Source organism: Dendrobates tinctorius, unplaced genomic scaffold (assembly GCF_039654945.1).
Source record: "Dendrobates tinctorius isolate UK_male_01 unplaced genomic scaffold, ASM3965494v1 ptg000241l, whole genome shotgun sequence".
NCBI lineage: Eukaryota > Metazoa > Chordata > Amphibia > Anura > Dendrobatidae > Dendrobates > Dendrobates tinctorius.
Window position 1 is genome coordinate 10,049,109 of NW_027361908.1, and position 21,824 is coordinate 10,070,932.

At 42.9% G+C, this 21,824-nt stretch overlaps 1 protein-coding gene across 1 annotated transcript in view; it reads left to right on the forward strand.

The window, feature by feature from the left end:
* The window catches only part of LOC141060642 (dynein axonemal heavy chain 3-like), a 2,648,786-nt gene that overhangs the window by 2,262,073 nt on the left and 364,889 nt on the right, over nucleotides 1-21,824 (forward strand). Inside the window, exons 64-65 of the mRNA XM_073556958.1 lie at nucleotides 12,088-12,259; nucleotides 17,123-17,256. Of these exons, the coding sequence (XP_073413059.1) occupies nucleotides 12,088-12,259; nucleotides 17,123-17,256 (306 nt within the window). The remainder of the gene's footprint in view (nucleotides 1-12,087; nucleotides 12,260-17,122; nucleotides 17,257-21,824) is intronic.

Genomic DNA, 21,824 nt, shown 5'->3' on the forward strand with positions numbered 1-21,824 from the left:
GGGTTTCCTGCTAGAATACGCCTAGCACGAAACCCAACAGTGCCGTCAAGGACAACAGTCACTGCGGCACAATCTAGCAATACAATACTCAAAGCAGTCACTGTAGACCCCGATGACACTGTTGGGTTTCCTGCTAGAATACGCCTAGCACGAAACCCAACAGTGCCGTCAAGGACAACAGTCACTGCGGCACAATCTAGCAATACAATACTCAAAGCAGTCACTGTAGACCCCGATGACACTGTTGGGTTTCCTGCTAGAATACGCCTAGCACGAAACCCAACAGTGCCGTCAAGGACAACAGTCACTGCGGCACAATCTAGCAATACAATACTCAAAGCAGTCACTGTAGACCCCGATGACACTGTTGGGTTTCCTGCTAGAATACGCCTAGCACGAAACCCAACAGTGCCGTCAAGGACAACAGTCACTGCGGCACAATGTAGCAATACAATACTCAAAGCAGTCACTGTAGACACCGATGACACTGTTGGGTTTCCTGCTAGAATACGCCTAGCACGAAACCCAACAGTGCCGTCAAGGACAACAGTCACTGCGGCACAATGTAGCAATACAATACTCAAAGCAGTCACTGTAGACACCGATGACACTGTTGGGTTTCCTGCTAGAATACGCCTAGCACGAAACCCAACAGTGCCGTCAAGGACAACAGTCACTGCGGCACAATACAGAGCAGGGAAATACTCACTAAACGCCTTTTTGGAGGATGCTGTGGCGCTGTCCCAGCCATCCATCAACGCTGCGGCCACCTCATTCCATAGCCGCCGGGTCACCACATTGTCCTTGTACAGCCGGTCACGGCTGTCCCACAACGGCGAACGCTCCTGGACCAGGCTGATGAGCTGCTCATTATCCAGGTAGACGTCTTCATCCCGTTGTGGAACCTAGACAAAACACATTCATTAGAGTAATCAAATTTAAATTGAATAAAAAGTTACAAAAAAAGAAACAAAAAATGAGTAAAAATAGAAGATAAAAAATAAAGAACATTACAAATCATTTGATACTTACATTCCGTATCACCACCGGGACTTGGCTTCGCTGCTCCTGCTCTTCGCCCTCACTAGTGCCGTCCGCAGATGATGATGACGATGTCTGAAAGTTGAAAAAAACGTAAGAGATTTGGAGAAGCAGCAGATATACTTACCAGATGCACGAAAATAATCACCTCACGGTCTGCTTGCGCCAATTCCTGCCGCGATGGGGAATACTCGGATTCTGAAGACATACTGCATGTAAAAATAATAAAAATCATTAGTACATACATAATTTAAAAGGACAGGCATATAATGTAATATACTCACATTCTTCGCTGATATAATGGGTTCTTGGTTGACTGTCTGCTCTTCAATCTCTCAATGTAGTAGTGGCAGAGTTTTGGCAGGCACCTCCTTTATATAGACTTTTTTTTTTTGACTTTAGAAGATTCTAACTAGGATAAAAAGTGGACACCACCCAAAAAACGCAGCGCTAAAAAATCGCATACCTGCGCATGCCAGTGCGCACGTATGCGCATCCATAGGCTATAATGGCCATTTTTAGCGCAAAACGTGCGCATACGTGCGCATGCGCTTTTTTCCAGGGCCAAAAAATGCAACATGCAGCGTCTGGAAAATACCAACGCACACCCCAAAAAAACGCAGCGCATGAAAATCGCATACATGCGCTTACAAGCGCGCATGTATGCGCACCCATGTTAAATATAGGGGAAAAATCGCATGCGCACGTATGCGTTTTTTTCCAGCGCTAAAAAACGCAAATGTGAAACCAGCCTTACATGTAGTATATGTAGTATGCATGTTGCATGCATGTAGTATATATGTTGTATGTAAGTTGCATGCATGTAGTATATATGTATGTAGCATGCATGTAGTATGTATGTTACATGTAGTATATATGTAGTATGCATGTTGTATGTATGTAGCATGTAAATTTTTTTTTTTTTTTTTTTTTTTTTACATTCAACACATTAGCCGGATGATGGGACCACTACTGTCCCATCATTGGCTAATGTGTCAATCACTGTTATGGTAGCAGGCATCGCCCGATGGGACTTGTAGTCCCATCGGACGATGCCTGCACAGACCCCCGGAGCCTGCACAGCCCACCGGCAGGCCGGCACGGCCCCCCGGCAGGCCGGCACAGACCACCGGAGCCTGCACAGCTCCCCGGCAGGCCGGCATAGCTCCCCGGCAGGCCGGCACAGACCCCCGGAGCCTGCACAGCCCCCCGGCAGGCCGGCACAGACCACCGGAGCCTGCACAGACCACCGGCAGGCCGGCACAGCCCCCCCGGCAGGCCGGCACAGCTCCCCGGCAGGCCGGCACAGACCCCCGGAGCCTGTACAGACCACCGGCAGGCCGGCACAGCCCCCCGGCGGGCCTGCACAGACCACCGGAGCCTGCACAGACCACCGGCAGGCCTGCACAGACCACCGGAGCCTGCACAGACCCCCTGGCAGGCCAGCACAGCCCCCCGAAAGGCCTGTACAGACCCCAGAGAGGCTGTACAAGGCAAAAATAGGGTTTTTCTTATTCCGATACCGGAAGTCCCATAGACTTGAATGGGACTTCCGGTATCGGAATCGGCGATACCCGATATTTTTTTTAGATCGGCCGATACCATCCGATGCGATACTTTTAAGTATCGGACGGTATCGCTCAACACTAGTCATGAGATGTAAAAAGTGAAGTATTTTTCATTGTACTATACCGCTATTTCTCTGCCGTATCGGAGCATGATGAGTTGTGGTATGTGTTAAAGGGGCGCTCTTTCGCCCAGGGCACATGAAAACCTGGAGCCAGCCCTACCCCCCCACAACTTTAGCCAAATAACCCCCATTTTTCAGTGCGTAACTTGTATTATGAAGTTAATTAAGGTTGACAAGCTTAAGTAAGAAGAATTGATGGTTTTGGCATTCAAATGGGCACTGTAGGTGTGTTTCCTGTCCTCCTCTCACTGCCGACTTTTATTCCCCATTGACTTACATTGGGTTTCGTGTTTCGGGACGACCCCGACTTTTCCCTATAATCGGCCGATCTTGCTCGACCCGACTTTTGGAAAAGTCGGGTTTCACGAAACGAAACTCGACCCTAAAAAAACAAAAGTCGCTCAACTCTACTGAGGAATATGATGGTGCTGTGTAAGCATAATAATACTTGACTGCTTCTTCTAAGCACATTAACACATCATATCGTTGACAAAAAAAATCATAGTGTTTAACCCCTTTCTGACATCAGACGTACTATCCCGTCCATGGGACCAGGCCCCTATGCCCATGGATGGGATAGTACATCTAGCGCAATCAGCGGCGCCCACGTGGTGAGCGCTGCTGTTCGCGGCCGGGTGTCAGCTGATTATCACAGCTGACACCCGGCACAATGTGTCAGGGGTGGTCACGGACCGCCCCGACACGTAAACCCCTTGCACACCGCGATCAAACACGATCATGGTGTACCGGGGTTTAAAGGGAAGCATTGGGAGGGGGCTCCCTCCGTGCTTCCCTGAGCCCCCCACAGCAGCGCAATGTGCAGCGCTGCTCCGGGGGGCTCTTTCCCTGCAGGTCCACGGATCCAAGATGGGACCTGCAGGGAGCTGGCTTCCTCAGTGCCTGCAAAGCGCAGGCAAGGAGGAAACCTGCACACTGCCAGTGACAGATTGCTGATCTGTCACAGTGATCTGTGATGTGACAGATCGGCGATCTGTCACAGGACAGTGATGTCCCCCCCGGGACAACCTAAGGCTAATTTCACACTTGCTTTTTTTTGCAGCGCGTTTTTCCCGCAAAAAAACGCATTGGAAAAACGCATACAAATGCTGCGTTTTTTTCAAGCATTTTTATGAGCATGCATGAAAAAAACGCAGCATTTTTATGCGTTTGTATGCGTTTTTAGTGCGTTTTTACCGCGTTTGCGTTTTTTTCCAACATTAGGTGGCCCCTCACACTAACCCAAACCATGACTTTACTAACCCTAACCCTAACCCTGACCCTAACCCTAACCCTAACCCTTACCCTGACCCTGACCCTAACCCTAACCCTGACCCTAACCCTAACCCTGACCCTGACCCTAACCCTTAACCAAACCATACTAACCCTAACCCTGACCCTAACCCTTAACCAAACCATACTAACCCTAACCCTAACCCTAAACCCTAGCTAACCCTAACCCTAGCCCTAAACCCCCTTAACTAACCCTAACTCTAACCCAAACCCCTAAATTCCATTGTCCAACTAATGGTAAAAAAAAAACGCATGCGCAAAAAAACGCATACATAAGCATGCCAATGCGCACATATGCGCACCCATAGACTTATAATGGGTGTCTTGCTGTAAAAAAAACGCATTGCGTGCGCATGCGTTTTTTTGAGGCAAGTCGGATGCCCAAAAAATGCAACAGGATGCATTTTGTGCGCCCGAGCGCATACCGCAAAAAAACGCATACAAACGCATGTGTATGCGCACATAAGCGCATCCCATGCAAAGTATAGGAAAAAAAACGCATGCGCTTTTTAGCGCTAAAATACCGCGAAAAAAAACGCAAGTGTGAAACCAGCCTAAAATAAAGTTAAAAAAAGTATAAAAATAATTTTAAAAAAAATCGCTAAATAAATTTAAAAAAAAAAATATTCCCTAATAAATTCATTTTTTGGAAATAATAAAAAAAAAACAATAAAAGTACACATATTTGGTATCGCCGCGTCCGTAACGACCCACCCTATAAAACTGTCCCATTAGTTAACCCCTTCAGTGAACCCCTTAAAAAATAAAAATAAAAAACAAAGCAAAAAATAATGATTTATTATCATACCGCCGAACAAAAAGTGCAATAACGCGCGATCAAAAAGATGCATATAAATATTCATGGTACCGCTGAAAACGTCATCTTGTCCCGCAAAAAACGAGCCACCACACAGCATCATCACAGAAAAAATAAAAAAGTTATAGCTCGCAGAATAAAGTGATGCAAAAATAATTATTTTTTATATTAAATTGTTTTCATTGCATAAAAGCGACAAAACATAATAAAAGACCTAAATGAGGTATCGCTGAAACCGTACTGACCCGAAGAATAAAACCGTTTTATCAATTTTACCGCACATGGAACAGTGTAAACGCACCCCCCAAAAGAAATTCATGAAACGCTGGTTTTTGTTCATTCTGCGTCCCAAAAATCGGAATAAAAAGCGATCAAAAAATTTCACGTGCCCGAACATGATACCAATAAAAACGTCAACTCGTCCCGCAAAAAATAAGACCTCACATGTCTCAGTGGGTCAAAATACGGAAAAATTATAGCTCTCGATATGTGGTGATGCAAAAACTATTTTTACAATAAAAAGCGTCTTTTAGCGTGTGACAGCTGCCAAAAATAAAAACTGCCATAAATAGTAAATCAAACCCCCCGTTATCACCCCCTTATGTAGGGAAAAATAATAAAATTAAAAAATGTATTTATTTCCATTTTCCCATTAGGGTTAGGGCTAGAGCTAGGGTTAGGGCTAGGGCTAGGGCTAGGGTTAGGGCTAGGGCTAGGGTTAGGGCTGAGAATAGGGTTAGGGGTGTGTTGGGGTTAGGGTTGGAGTTAGAATTGGGGGGTTTCCACTGTTTGGGCACATCAGGTTCTCTCCAAACGCAACATGGCGTCTGATCTCAATTCCAGCCAATTCTGCGTTGAAAAAGTCAAATGGTGCTCCTTCCCTTCCAAGCTCTGCCATGCGCACAAACAGTGTTTTACCCCCACATATGGGGTATCAGCCTAGTCAGGACAAATTGCAAAACAAGTTTGGGAGTCCTATTTCTCCTGTTGCCCTTAGGAAAATAAAAAATTGGGGGCAAAAATATAATTTTTGTGGGAAAAAAATAAGATTTTTTTATTTTCACGCCCGGGCGTTATAAACTTCTGTGAAGCCCTTGGGGGTTCAAAGTGCTCACCACACATCTAGATAAGTTCCTTAGGGGGTCTAGTTTCCAAAATGGTGTCATTTGTGGGGGTTTTCCACTGTTTAGGTATATCAGGGGCTCTCCAAAGGCAACATGACACCGCAGACCATTCCATCAAAGTCTGCATTCCAAAACGTCACTACTTCCCTTCCGAACCCCGATGTGGGCCGATACAGTAGTTTTCTCCCACATATGGGGTATCAGGGTACTCAGGACAAATTGGGCAACAACTTTTAGGGTCCATTTTCTCCTGGTACCCTTGGGAAAATAAAAAAATTGGGGACTAAATGATCATGTTTGTGGAAAAAATACGATTTTTTTATTTTCACGCCCGGGCGTTATAAACTTCTGTGAAGCACTGGGGGAGCTTAAAGTGCTCACCACACACCTAGATAAGTTCCTTAGGTAGTCTAGTTTCCAAAATGGTGTCATTTGTGGAGGGTTTTCACTGTTTAGGTACATCAGGGGCTCTCCAAAGGCAACATGACACCCACAGACCATTCCATCAAAGTCTGCATTCCAAAACGTCACTACTTCCGTTCAGAGCCATGCCGTGTGCCTGTACAGTAGTTTTCTCCCACATATGGGGTATCAGGGTATTCAGGACAAATTGGACAACAACTTTTGCGGTACATTTTCTCCTGGTACCCTTGGGAAAATAAAAAAATTGGGGACGAAATGATCATGTTTGTGGAAAAAATACGATTTTTTTATTTTCATGCCCGGGCATTATAAACTTCTGTGAAGCACTTGGGGGAGTTGAAAGTGCTCACCACACATCTAGATAAGTTCCTTAGGGGGTCTAGCTTCCAAAATGGGGTCACTTGTGGGGGGATTCCACTGTTTAGGTACATCAGGGACTTTCCAAACGCGACATGGTGTCCGATCTCAATTCCAGCCAAAAAAAGTCAAATGGCACTGCTTCCCTTCCGAGCTCTACCATGCACCCAAATAGTGGTTTACCCCCACATATGGGGTATCAGCATACTCAGGACAAATTGCACAATAACTTTTAGGGTCCGGCTACCCTTGGGAAAGTAAGAATTGAGGGTGAAAAGATCATTTTTGTGGAAAAAATATGATTTTATAATTGTATGACTGTACGTTATAAACTTCTGTGAAGCCCTTGGGGGTTCAAAGTTCTCACCAAACATCTAGATAAGTTCCTTAGGGGGTCTAGTTTCCAAAATGGTGTCATTTGTGGGGGGTTTCCACTGTTTTGGTACATCAGGGGCTTTCCAAACGCGACATGGTGTCCGATCTCAATTCCAGCCAAAAAAGTCAAATTGCGCTGCTTCCCTTCTGAGCTCTACCATGCGCCCAAATAGTCGTTTACACCCACATATGGTGTATCAGCATACTCAGGACAAATTGCACAATAACTTTTAGGGTCCGGCTACCCTTGGGAAAGTAAGAATTGAGGGTGAAAAGATCATTTTTGTGGAAAAAATATGATTTTATAATTGTATGACTGTACGTTATAAACTTCTGTGAAGCCCTTGGGGGTTCAAAGTTCTCACCAAACATCTAGATAAGTTCCTTGGGGGGTCTAGTTTCCAAAATGGTGTCATTTGTGGGGGGTTTCCACTGTTTTGGTACATCAGGGGCTTTCCAAACGCGACATGGTGTCCGATCTCAATTCCAGCCAAAAAAGTCAAATTGCGCTGCTTCCCTTCTGAGCTCTACCATGCGCCCAAATAGTCGTTTACACCCACATATGGTGTATCAGCATACTCAGGACAAATTGCACAATAACTTTTAGGGTCCTGTTACCCTTGGGAAAATAAAAATTGGGGGTGAAAAGATCATTTTTGTGGAAAAAATATGATTTTTTAATTGTACCGCTGTACGTTATAAACTTCTGTGAAGCCCTTGTGGGTTCAAAGTTCTCACCATATATCTAGATAAGTTCCTTGGGGGGTCTAGTTTCCAAAATGGGGTCACTTGTGGCAGGTTTCCACTGTTTAGGTACATCAGGGGCTCTCCAAACGTGACATGGCGTCCGATCAGAATTCCAGCCAATTTTGCATTGAAAAAGTCAAACGGCGCCCCTTCCCTTCTGAGCTCTGCCATGCGCCGAAACAGTGGTTCCCCCCCACATATCAGGTATCAGCGTACTCAGGACAAATTGCACAATAACTTTTCGAGTCCAATTTCTCCTTTTACCCTTGGTAAAATAAAAAAATTGAACCTGAAATATTTTTTTTGTGAAAAAAAGTTAAATGTTCATTTTTTTTTTTTAAATATTCAAAAAATTCCTGTGAAGCACCTGAAGGGTTAATAAACTTCTTGAATGTGGTTTTGAGCATGTTGAGGGGTGCAGTTTTTAGAATGGTATCACTTTTGGGTATTTTCTATCATATAGACCCCTCAAAGTGACTTCAAATGTGATGTAGTCCGTAAAATTAAAATGGTGTTGTAAAAATGAGAAATCGCTGGTCAACTTTTAACCCTTATAACTTCCTAACAAAAAAAATTGTTTCCAAAATTGTGCTGATGTAAAGTAGACATGTGGGAAATGTTATTTATTAACTATTTTGTGTCACATAACTCTGGTTTAATGGCATAAAAATTCAAAGATTGAAAATTGCAACATTTTCACCATATTTCCGTTTTTTTCATAAATAAACGCAAGTTATAGCGAAGAAATTTTACCACTAAAGTGAAGTAAAATATGTCACAAGAAAACATTCTCAGAATCGCCTAGATCCGTTGAAGCATTCCTGAGTTATTACCTCATAAAAGGACAGTGGTCAGAATTGTAAAAATTGGCCCGGGAGTTAACGTGCAAACTACCCTTGGTGGTAAAGGGGTTAGTGGCACATCACTCATGACAATAGTGTTATGTGACTAGGTTGAGAGACTGAATGGTGTTCAAAGACATTTGTTCATTGTGTATCAAATTATTTAAGCCAGAAATGGAAATGTTCATGCAATATTTTTGAATTTATATATTCAAATTAAATAGTATTACTCATTCAACGACTTAATCGTTGAACACAACTACACTTCAGTGCATGATGTTCAATGTTACAATGCGGCAACCAATTCCTATAAACTATTGCCTGACATAATTTACTAGTGGCGAGTTAATTGCATCATTCATTTAAACGATTATCTGCTTGTGTAAGCAAAACTTTTCTGTAACCAAAATTAAAGGCATATTGCCTGTTGTCCAAATGTAGTGTATGTGTTAGGACTCTGTTGCCCGGTGTCCCAGGACCATGAGCTCCTTTCCTGTCCCTAACACTAGGGGGTGCCTTAGCTTGCCCTGTTCACTGGATTACTAATGATGGTAAAGATGCCAGAGCCAATGCCTTGCCTTAGCTCCTTAATCCGCCCTCAGCTGTACCCTTCCCCCGCCCAGGGAAGAGGTAGTACCATAAAGAATATGGGAGAGTAGTGTACCGTAATACATCATATAACTATGTAATACACCAACCAGACTAGCAAGGTAATGCAAACAGGGAAAACGAAAAAATACCAAGCATACAAATATACACATACTAACAACACAGGTAAAGACTGGGGAGTGGAGGATGAGGTTAAACCAAAGTAGGAGAAGAAAGGGAATTATCACACACTCAGAACCAAGCAACAGTCACAGATAAATCTACCAAATGCCTTCTCCAATAATAACCACTAACAACCTCCAGCCATGCAGCATAAGCTACATCTGACAATGAGTGCTAGCCAGGGCACAGATTATATAGGATATGGGAGTGGATAACAGTGCACAGCACAACCCCCATCTGTGGACGTCGGGCATTCAGACCATCCTCATGGAGTCTGCTTCTAACAGTTTGTGCAGACACATGCACATTTGTGGCCTGCTGGAGGTCATTTTGCAGAGCTCTGGCAGTGATCCTCCTGTTCCTCCTTGCACAAAGGTGGAGGTAGCGGTCCTGCTGCTGGGTTGTTGCCCTCCTACGGCCCCCTCCACATCTCCTGGTGTACTGGCCTGTCTCCTGATATTGCCTCCAGCCTCTGGACACTATGCTGACAAACGTAGCAAAAAATCTTGCTACAACTCGCATTGATGTGCCATCCTGGATGAGCTGCACTACCTGAGCAACTTGTGTGGGTTGTAGAGTCCGTCTCATGCTACCACGAGTGTGAAAGCACAACCAACATTCAAAAGTGACCAAACATCAGCCAGAAAGCATTGGTACTGACATGTGGTCTGTGGTCCTCACCTGCAGAATCACTCCTTTAAGGAGGGTGTCTTGATAATTGCCAATAATTTCCATCTGTTGTCTATTCCATTTGGACAACAGCATGTGAAATTGATTGTCAATCACTGTTGCTTCTTAAGTGGACAGTTTGATTTCACAGAAGTTTGATATAGTTGGAGTTATATTCTGTTGTTTAAGTGTTCCCTTTATTTTTTTGTATATTTAAACTTTAGTTTGCGCTCACCTAATTTTCACAATGTTCAGGAGTATATGACTCATCAGAGTTAACAGCTGCCGCAGATCCACAGGTCAGGTCACTGACAGGTTCAATGCAGATAAATGGAAAAAACGTGGCTATCACCAGCGCTGCTGTAACAATAACAATCCAGGCAAATAGATGATGAACGATGGTTATTTATTTCTCATTTCTCAATGCGTTTCGAAGTCAGAGCGACTTCTTCCTCAGGAGATGTACAGCTGAGGAAGAAGTCATTCTGACTTCGAAACGCATTGAGAAATAAGAAATAAATAACCATCGTTCTTCATCTATTTGCCTCGATCACTATTGTTACAGCAGCGTGGGTGATATCAACATTTTTTCCTGATCATAGTAAGAGGAAGCGCAAAAGGCTCTTCCTTCTCCTGAGCCAGTGGTTATTAGATTGCTGGGTTGAGGGAGAGACAGGAGCTGATGGGTCCCAGGAGACCCAGTTATCTCTACTATGCAGCCAAGCTGCATTTTCCCTGTAACTGAGGCTAGTATGCCAACCTCCGTTACAGGTGAAATCTGTTAAAAAAAATTATTTAAGTGTTGAAATGCCCACTAAATGGCTTTTATGACTTTATGTGGGAATAATATATAAAGGAAATGAAAAATAAATACATAATAAAAAGTAGGTAGAAAATAAATGAAGTATACTGTATAAAACTAAAGCTGCTAACAATCCAAATCACTGTTACCCACCAGACCCTTTAAAAGAATGTCCAATAGTTAAAAAATATTATTACAGAAAGGGTAACAAATCTTAAAATGTTTTAGAGTAGTCCATTGTGGTAATGATAAAAAAATGACAAAAACAGACATGTATTTCCATTATTTTCCTGCCGATATCACCGGAATTAAAAAAAAAAAGAGAGACAGATGAAAATGGCTTGAAAATAAGATGGAGAAACCTGCTAGTTGCATAATGTATAGCATTAGTTTACTGCATAGCTCATTGCCACTAATTATAGTAGCGGACAATGAAATTTGGCAATTATGCAGTTATAAAAATGTAGGTCATGAAGAGAACACATTGGGTTGCAGAAAGACGCAGTAGGGTGCAAAGCTAACTAATTTACTTGATATCTAATGTGAGATGAGATATATTCAGGTTACTAATATGGTATTGAATAGAGAATGATAAGAGAAATGCTTTCACAATCAAAAGACTCTTACTTTGATTTAGTGTTTCAGATCTGGGTGATTTATGCACTTTTATCTTCTCGGCTATGAATTGCACAAGGTAGCTGGTGGTATTGCATTTAGATAATGTAAATGTGTAACCTGTAAAAATGAGTTATCAGCCTTGCTCTGCCTATGTGCATCCTTTCCATATTAGATGGCACATGAAACACAGCCGAGGTCCTTATGCAACTAATGACTTTGTCAGATGGTATTACAATACAGTGCTGCATAATAAAGTCACTTCTCAGACTGCTCTCTGTTTGTGACCAAAGATCCAGATTCAAGATGTAAATGAAGCTACGTGTACCTGCAAATTCTAAAAATACTAATCTAATCATTTCCAGTCAATTATTCTGTCAACTGGCTTTCATACAAGAATAACAGCTGGGTAGCAACCTTTGCAAGGCAATGCTATTAAAGAAAAATGCCAACGCTGCTTTAGAATTGTTCATAATAATGGCATAATAGCCATTCTCATAAGATATTTATGTTAATTATTTAAGGTTGAAGCTGAATCGAGCGGAAAAGCTAATTAACGGACTTGGTGGAGAAAAGCAACGTTGGAGGGGTGTAGCCATACAACTGGAAGATACATACCAGAACATAGTTGGAGACATGTTGCTAAGTGCCGGCATCGTAGCCTATTTGGGTCCATTCACAGCGGAATTTCGACAAGTATGTAGCAGTGGTTAAATAATAACACATACTTTCTGTCCATGGAATGAAGATTTAATATAATGTATGCTGTACATTTCATTCAATCATGTAGCTAATTGCCAGTTGCCATATTTATAGGTCTGTTTTTTAGGCGAGGGTTAGGGTGTTATGCAGAAGCACACAAGCAACCACTTATACAGGAGATGAAAACTGTGAATCTAAGGTGCTTTATTACCTTTTATCACCCTTAAATGGCTTGTGCACTACTTGGACAACCTTTTTCTAAAAATTTTGAGTCCCCTGAGTAACATAAGAAAAGCTTATACTTATACTATTCCTGTGATGTCAGCGCCAGGTCTCCTGCCGCATGTTATGTCACATAAACGCTGCAACCAATTGGCCATCATTAATTGGCTACTGCTCCTCAATATTCCATCAGTGCAGATGTCAACACTGACAAAATGGTTAAGACTGCAGCTAACCAGTGGCCATTGAAGTTTGGTAAATTTGATTTGGACCCGTTGAAGCGCTGAGGCGCGAAACAGCTGTAGTCCGTACCTTGCACATGTCTCCCGTGCCTGAGTCACACAGCGCTCAATAGAGCAAGTTGAAACCGCATTGGTGAGTGCCATCCATCATTTTCTTCGGTCATTGTGGATTGCCTGCATTTTTTTTGTCATATGGATTGAGCACCTGCAGCGGTGTTTTTGGTGGCTTAATGTTATTCATGATTTAGTGTGGTCAGCCTCACATGATCGTTTTGAGGTAAAGGCGATGCAGTGGTGCCAAACACTTTTCTCCTGCTGGCTTATAAATTTGATTTGTTTAATATGTGGGATTGTCTGTTGAATTATTTATGCAATTCTTATTTCATGGTAGTATTTTATGTAACACCCAATTTTTTAGTAGTTATCATCTATCCTTTGGAAAGTCAGTGACTTGTTGCAAATGGTGTACTCCTGTAAGTTACACATAATGAAAAGCCTGGGCTGGTAAATGCATTTAATCTAATTAATATAAACATGGCAAAGATGAAAAATGTCTAATGGCTAACAAATACTAAGGACAATAAAAAATGTTTTTGTGAATTTGGGGTAATAAATGTAATGCACGGTGAAAATGCATTATCATATTAGCATTTGCTTCACATACAAAATTCATGTGTGTTACTAGTAGAATAAAGACTTTATTGTGAAGAGATTCCACACAATACTTTCTCTCCTTTCCTTCTTTTTCACTGTCATTTGTTTTTCCCTTTCTCCCTGCCCTTTCCCTTCTGTTTTTCTTCCCCTCTGTTTTTACTCACCCCCAACCCCTGAATTTGCAACTTCTCTCTCTCTCTTTCACAGGGATGCCATGACAGAGAGTAGTCACCTTTATTTCAGGGGCTAGAAGATTGCAGCATTTTGCTGCACACGTGCGCCTGCACTATTTGGATCCACTTTGCTTTCCAGTTAGCTATGCAGATTTCCCTTTTTCGTTGGTTGCAAGGGTTAAACTCTCCTGATTGTTTTCTAAAGCTTTCAGTCCTGAGTTATCTTAGCTGTTCTGATTTTCTCCACTACCTTCTGGTATAAGTACTCACCTCTTAGCTTAGGTAGTTGCCAGTGATAGCTTGCTATATCTTGGAATTGGTTTGGAGCTGTGAGCAGTGGAAAGAGAAGTCATTTAGGAGATTGCTGTTTGGAAGTTTATCTAGTGTATTCCTTTTCCTTGTCCCCTTTTTGGTATGCCTATCCCTTCCTTTTTCTTTATGCCATTCCATAGTCTGGGAGTGCTTAGAGTGATTCCTCTCAGTCTTCCTCTTTCCTTCTCCTCACCCCCTCTCTCCATCTTCCTTCATCTCTCTCCTTCTTTCCCATTTCCTCTCTCATACCTTCTCTCCCTCTATCTTTCTTCATCTCTCTCCTTCTCTACCTCTTTCCTATATCCTCTCTCGCTCACTATCTCTCTCTCACTTTCTCCCTCTCTCCCACTCTCACTGTTTCCAGATTGGGGGTGACAATCACTACCACCATCACCACCATCATTTCTTGAGTTGTTTGTCATCATTATGATATAATATTGATGATAATATTGATGTCCTGATCTTTACAACAAATTGTCTCACAAACTCAACACCTCTGCTAATTTTTGCTTCATTAAAAGGGGGAACCTGCTAGGGATCCCTTTTCCCATGTTCCAGAAAAGAGAGCCATTCTATGGCACTTCACCCATGCAAAGTTTGCCCTCAGCTGCCAGAGCAGCTGTCTTCTTTAAGTGGTTGTCTCAGATGCAACAACCCATAAAAGTGCATGTTTCCATTAAATGCTGGGTGATTGTGAAAATGATCGATTAAGATAAATACAATAATTACAGCAAAAAGGTTAACACAAAGGAATCACACACACACATAGCTTCAATTTTATTTTTATTCTAAATTCTTGAATATTGACATTTTGCTTGAGAAGACTTGATGTATTTTTTTATATTCTACTGGTGATGTACTATTCCATCTGAAAGGTTTTGATAAAGACCACTACAGTACATTTGCAAAAGAACAAGAATAGCCTGTGTTTTTCTTCACTTTAGTTTGCTTCAAAATCATCATGCTTTATCAAGCAGGAAATGAACTGGCAATAAACACTAGGCACACAATTTAGGGATGGAGGAAGAATTATAGTCAGCGTGTATGTGGACGTGGGTTTAAGAATATTTTGCGTGGGTGTTGTAATTTAAAATAATTTGTACTTAATTGTCTACTTTTCTGACATTTTGAATGCTATTAGAGTGAATACAATGCAACTTTTACTAAGTTTACGCACTTTAAGAAGTAACTCTATATCTCAAGATGTAAATATGAAAAAATGCATTTTACTATATATTACCTCTATGCATAGTACTGCCATGTTACTACATCTCATAGTATATTAGAATATATTTTATTGCCATGTTATGCCATTCTTGTGTAAAATATTTATGTAACTATAAACAATATTGTTTCAAAAACAATTAAATTGACCTGATTTCTGCAAGTGGTAATCAACCCTATTAGCTAAAATTAAAATGTCATATTATTGCAACTGTCTGACAGTAGTAAGCACAATACCCAAGCCCTTTGGCCCATAGTGACATGATCTTTGTATCGTAACTGTCTGACAGTAGCCTAAGATAGGGACAGAGACCCTTAGTTTACTGGGCGAGGCAGTTATCACAGAGTCACCGCTTTATTTGCTGCAGATCTTGCAGAGCTCAGTTGCTGAGCCATATAACCTCGCTCACCCCATAGCTTTTTGTGTACATTGCATAGTGACAGCTGCTAATATGTGCTGGGGGCATGGTTAGACCTGGAGGCCAGTTGTCCTGTACTGATAATCTCCTGCTGATAAAGCACTGGTTGTCTTGAAACAGCAAAACACAGATCAGTAAGTGACACATCACTGTAATCAGGCTCTCTTCCCCTCCATTATGGTGCTCATATTACCTATCAAAATATGGTAACAAAGATTTCTTTGAATATTTAATTTTTTTTATAATCTAATATAGCCATATGACAAGCATTAAACCAAATTGACTGGTTTTAAATATCATTATTAATTATTTTCCCTATAACTTTAAGAATCAAAATACTTTTATTTTCTCTAGATCACTATCCTACATTAAAATGGCCGGCATTTCTTTTACAATGGCTTACACCTGTCCTACAAGATTATTAAGCACTAGATTATGGCCCGATGCTATTGCATCGGGAGGATGCGATAGCATCACACCTCTTGCCATGTTAACCCTCAACACACAGACTCCTCTCACCTTTCACCATCTCCACTCACTCTTTCACTCCACATACTACCCCTTCTCTCACTCCGTCTCTCATACTCACGCCGTCATCGCCGCTGCTCCATGATCCCCGACATCTTCTTCCGCCGACGCCATTTTGGATCCCGACGTCGTCCTCGCCGGCGACATGTTTTTGCGGCGACGCCATCTTGACTATCGCGGTATTTCGCCGATCCAAAATGGCGTCGCCGCAAGAACATGTCGCCGGCGTGGAGGACGTCTGGATCCAGGATGGCGCTGGCGGAAGAAGATGTCGGGGATCGTGGATCAGCGGCGATGACGGCATGAGTATGAGAGACGGAGTGAGAGAAAGGGTCGTATGTGGAGTGAAAGAGTGAGTGGACGTGAGTGGAGATGGTGAAAGGTGAGTGGAGTGTGTGTGTTGAGGGTTAACATGGAAAGAGGTGTGCGGTGACGTCACCGGTTACAACTGGACGGAAGTTGTTACAACCGGAAGTTGCTTAGGGCATTTATTATTATAGATGTGCAATGGGATGCTCGGCTGCTGTGACTAGGAGATAGCTTCATAGTGTATGGTGTAAGCGATCTCCAGGTCACAGCAGCAGCTCAACATTCGGAATGACAAGGCGGGCAGCAGTTTGAGCAGACTTCTCTTACTTCAGAACGACACGTATCTATAGTATTAGATCAAAATATTCTGTTTCTACACATTATAGTAATCAAGCTTTTTTCATATACGTTATAGCCCATGAATAGTAGTGTTGAACGGTAGAATTTCAGGCACCGAGACTCTCAGTGAACACTAAAACAATAAAGCCAAAACTATTATCTTATCATTACACACAAGGAGATTGGTGTACAGGCTCCAAACAGAGTCTATAGGATCGTATAATTCTCTGCTTCTATTCAAGGACAACTTGAGGGCATCTGCACTTTGGTTTGCATGATTCATTGAGGGTTCAGATACTTTGAAATTATTTACTTAATTTAAGAGAATTATTTGAAATATTTGAGCAAGTGTGAAAACAGTATCTTTCCAATTAAATTATTTATTAGAACTTCAAAGTTTTTTTTAACACTTCATAGTATTTTTTTTTCCTTAAGGACATCTTAAAATGCTGGTTTAATATGTGCCAAGACAAAAATATTCCCGTCTCAAATGGATTTGCAATTTCGGGTACTTTGGGTGATCCTGTAAAGATAATGGAATGGCAATTCCATGGGCTTCCAAAAGATAAGTAAGTATGTGATATGTTTGTGTTTTATAAAATACAAATCACCTTATATACTCGAGTATAAGCCGACCTGAGTATAAGCTGACCCCCCTAATTTTGCCACAAAAAAATGGGAAAACTTATTGACTCGAGTATAAGCCTAGGGTGGAAAATGCAGCAGCTACTGGTAAATTTAAAAAATAAAAATAGATACCAATAAAAGTAAGATTAATTGAGAAATCAGTAGGTTAAATGTTTTTGAATATCCATATTGAATCAGGAGCCCCATATAATGCTCCATACAGTTCATGATAGCCCCATAAGATACTCCATAGAATAATATGCCCCATAAGATGTTCCATAGATTATGCCCCATAAGATGCTCCATGGAATAGGCCCTATATGCTGCCCCCATAAAAAGCTCCATAGATTATGCCCCCATATGCTGCCCCATAAGATACTCCATAGAATAATATGCCCCATAAGATGTTCCATAGATTATGCCCCATAAGATGCTCCATGGAATAGGCCCTATATGCTGCCCCCATAAAAAGCTCCATAGATTATGCCCCCATTTGCTGCCCCATAAGATGCTCCATAGATTATGCCCCAATATGCTGCCCCCATAAGATGCTCCATAGATTATGCCCCCTTATGCTGCCCCCATAAGATGCTCCATAGATTATTCCCCCATATGCTGCCCCCATAAGATGCTCTGTTGTGAGTTCATTTTTCCCTTCACCATTGAGGTCTGATGAACTCCCTCCTCTGGTGAAGGAAGGTAGTGAGGCTGATTATCAAACACCTGGGCAGCTAGATGATGACTGGGTGGCTGGAATTGAGGACTGGATATAAGGCTGCCGACGCCCTTCTTCCTGGCTGGTGATTTTCCTGCTGGATTCTTGGAGACCAGTCTGATTCCTGCATCTCAAAGCTAAGTTTTTCTGCTCTGCTTTGTACTCTTCAGTTTTGTTTTTGTTTTGCCTTTTTTTGGGAGTTCTGCCATCCCCGGCCGGGGGTGAGCTGAATTCCATTTTTGTCTCTGATCTGTTGATCTTTTGCTCTGTCTTCAAAATATACCTGAGTGCTGATATAGTCTTTTGAAGCCTAGCGACTTCAGGGCCTGTTTTTCCTATCAGTCGGTTGGCTCATTTTGATAGGGTTTTTGCGGAAGGCAGACAGCAGCTTTCCTATCCTGTCCTATGTAGTTAGCTTGGGCCCCCTCATTTGCTCAACCTATCTGTCTAACTGTGTTAGTGTTTTCATCTTGCTTCACCGTCATTATATGTTGGGGGCTGCCTATTGCTTTGGGGTCTGCTCTGGGGCAGTTTAGTTTTACCCCTTTCTGTCTTTAGGCTATGTAGTTCTCAGGCTGTGATCGAGGGGTCTAGGGCACCGTAGGAACCCCCCACGGCTACTGCTAGTTGTTGTGGATAGGTCCAGGGGTCTGCAATCCGATAGCTGCCAACCTCTCTGGTTTTTCTGGACTTAGGTGGTATTTTGTTTTTTCATCCGTCGGTGACTCATCATAACAATGCTCCATAGATTATTCCCCCATATGCTGCCCCTATAAAATCCTCCATAGATTATTCCCCCATATGCTGCCCCCATAAGATGCTCCATAGATTATTCCCCCATATGCTGCCCCTATAAAATGCTCCATAGATTATTCCCCCATATGCTGCCCATATAAGATGCCCCATAGATTATTCCCCTATATGCTGCCCCTATAAGATGCTCCATAGATTATGCCCCTATATGCTGCCCCTATAAGATGCTCCATAGATTATGCCCCTATATGCTGCCCCTATAAGATGCTCCATAGATTATACCCCTATATGCTGCCCCATGTGCTGCCACTGCTGCATTTAAAAATAAAAAAATGACATACTCAGCTCTCCATCACTGGGGCCAGGTGCCGGTGTCACTGCTGGCACCTGAGATATTCACCTGTCCAGGGTCCATCGCTGCTTGCTGCTGTCTGGCACGTCATCTGTCAGTGACGTTCAGACTGCAGGGGGCGCGGCACGCACTAACCACGTCACCGTGCCCTCTGCTGTCTGAACGTCACTGACAGATGACGTGCCAGACAGCAGCAAGCAGCGATGGACCGAGGACAGGTGAGAATAGCTATACTTACCCATGCTGGCACGGTCTCTGCAGCCCCCAGCTTCCCCGCGATCTCCCTTCCTGCGCTCAGCGGTCACGTGGTACCGCTCATTTCACTCATGAATATGCGCATATTCTTGAGTGTAATGAGGGGTACCTTGTGACTGCTGAAGGAAGGGAGATCGTGGAGAAGCTGGGGGCTGCAGAGACCATGCCAGGACGGGTAAGTATGACCTGACACCCCCAACCCCCTCCCCCTCCGACCCCCTGGTGTATATGACTCAAATATAAGCCGAGAGGGGAACTTTCAGCCCCAAAAAATTAGCTGAAAATCTCGGCTTATATTCAAATATATACGGTAACTATTTATTTCTAAATTTCCTCTCAGTCAGAATATCTGCTAAATGCCTTTTAGAAAGCATAACTAAAAACCTTGACACTGTAACCTTCGAACCCCAATCCAACTTGGAGTCTCCACATTAAAAAAAATATTGTCACACACCACTAAAGTGGCATCAGTTTCCACAGAATATGAGCAGTCTAATAGGCCTCCAACACCTTCCACTACACACAACCCACCAGATGGAGACCAAATTTCAAATCTCCACATTTCAAAAAATTGTTTGTAATAGCAGCAGCAGTAGCAACTCCTGCACCATCCTCTTCAGTCATTCACAAAATGTCAGACTTGTACTCTGTTCTGCTGGTTCACAGCTGGTCTAAAAAATGTATGAAATGACTCACAGAAATTGTTTTTGCCACTTACAAGGCTGCTGCTGCTAATGTTTTTGTGATGGTGCCTTGACATTCCCCAGGTTGGAAGTCTAGAAATGCGATGCTCACTATGTGCCTCACTGCTGTCTTGGGGAAAACCACTCTTAAGATTGTCTACAAGAGTGTTTCGATACTTCAATGTGCGCACATCCCTTTCCAGGGGGGAAGCATATGGCAAAACTGACTCTTGTACTATGGATCTAACAAAGTGGCAACCCAGTAGTCAGCACTATTTCTAACCCTAAAAATACAGGTATCATGTTGAAGAAGTTGCTCATGCGTCAGTCACTTCCATGAGGTCCAAGTCCATAGTGTGTTGGTGGCAGGGTAACACTCAAGGTTGCTTTCTTCATCCCCTCCTGCAAACAACAGACAACAAAGAGGGGATATCAATATCTTCTTCATCTCCTTACTGTTTTCCATCCAACACCTCTTCCTTTTTGTCCTCCTCAATTTGTTTTTTGGCTCCTGAACCTTCACTAACAGTTTCTCTACTGCCATGAGCCCCACCTCACTGTAATTCACTCTCCCATGGCACCCGCCTGTGCGACGACAGTCCGGAACTTAGAGATATTGTTATCCCTTCTGCATCCTCCTCTGCTTTCACCTTTTTCTCTTGGACCACCACATCCTCATGCAGACTATTCAAAGTCTACTCCAGCATGTAGATGACTGAAATAGTGTACTTGATGACAGCATCGTCAGCAAAAACCATCTTCGTAGTCATTTTAAAACTGTGCAGAAGGGTTAAGAGGTCCTTCATCTGTGCCCACCTCACAAGCATGATTTGCACCACGTCCATACTACGTTAGTCTAGGATATGCAAAAGGACATACTACACCAGAGCTTGTCTCTGCTGCTACAATCACTGCAACATGTGCAGAGTTGAATTCCACCATGCCGGAACAAATGGTTAACCAGTAGGCCGAAAGACCTCTGTAACGATGCAAGTCGATGACCTGTGGGGTGCGATCATTGGAAGTGATTCAGGCTGGAATAGTGGTGAAGAAATTGCTGCATCACCAGGTTGAGGATATAAGACATGCAAGCATGTGCATGAGGTTGCCCCGGCGTAGAGCCTCTACCATGTTTGCACTGATATTGCACACAGCCTTCCCTGGCTCCATGTTCAGCAGAGACAGCCATTGCTTTAACTCAGTGTAGATAGCTGTCCTCGGCTCTTGAAGTGTGCAATTACGATCTCCAGGGCATATCATTTTTTATATTGCCTGATTCCGGTGAGCCCTGGCTATGGATTCAGAAGTGGATGGGATTCTCTCTGCACTATTGGAACATGTGTCTCATTAAGAGAGAGGTTGAGGGCACAGGTCGAGGCCCTAACGGTGGTGGAGGAGCCAGAAGCAGAATGTGTTAGATACAGAGTTTTGTGAGACAAGCCTTGCGGATTACAAGACTTGTGGAGCAGCCCATTGACTCCCTGCCCCAACAGCTGCCAGAGTCACCAAGTACCTTTTGCCAAGTCAGAAAGTTGTAACGCCCATGCATACGTTTGCTCATCCAGGTATCAGTGGTGAAATACACCCTGGCAGACATAGACTTTTTCAGGACACAGATGGTTATCTGTGACATGCTGGTGTAGCACAGGCACAGCATTCTTAGAGAAGTAATGGAGACTGGGCAACTGGTACTGAAGGACTGCGACAGCCATCAACTTTTGGAAACCATCTGGATCAACTAGACAGAAAGTC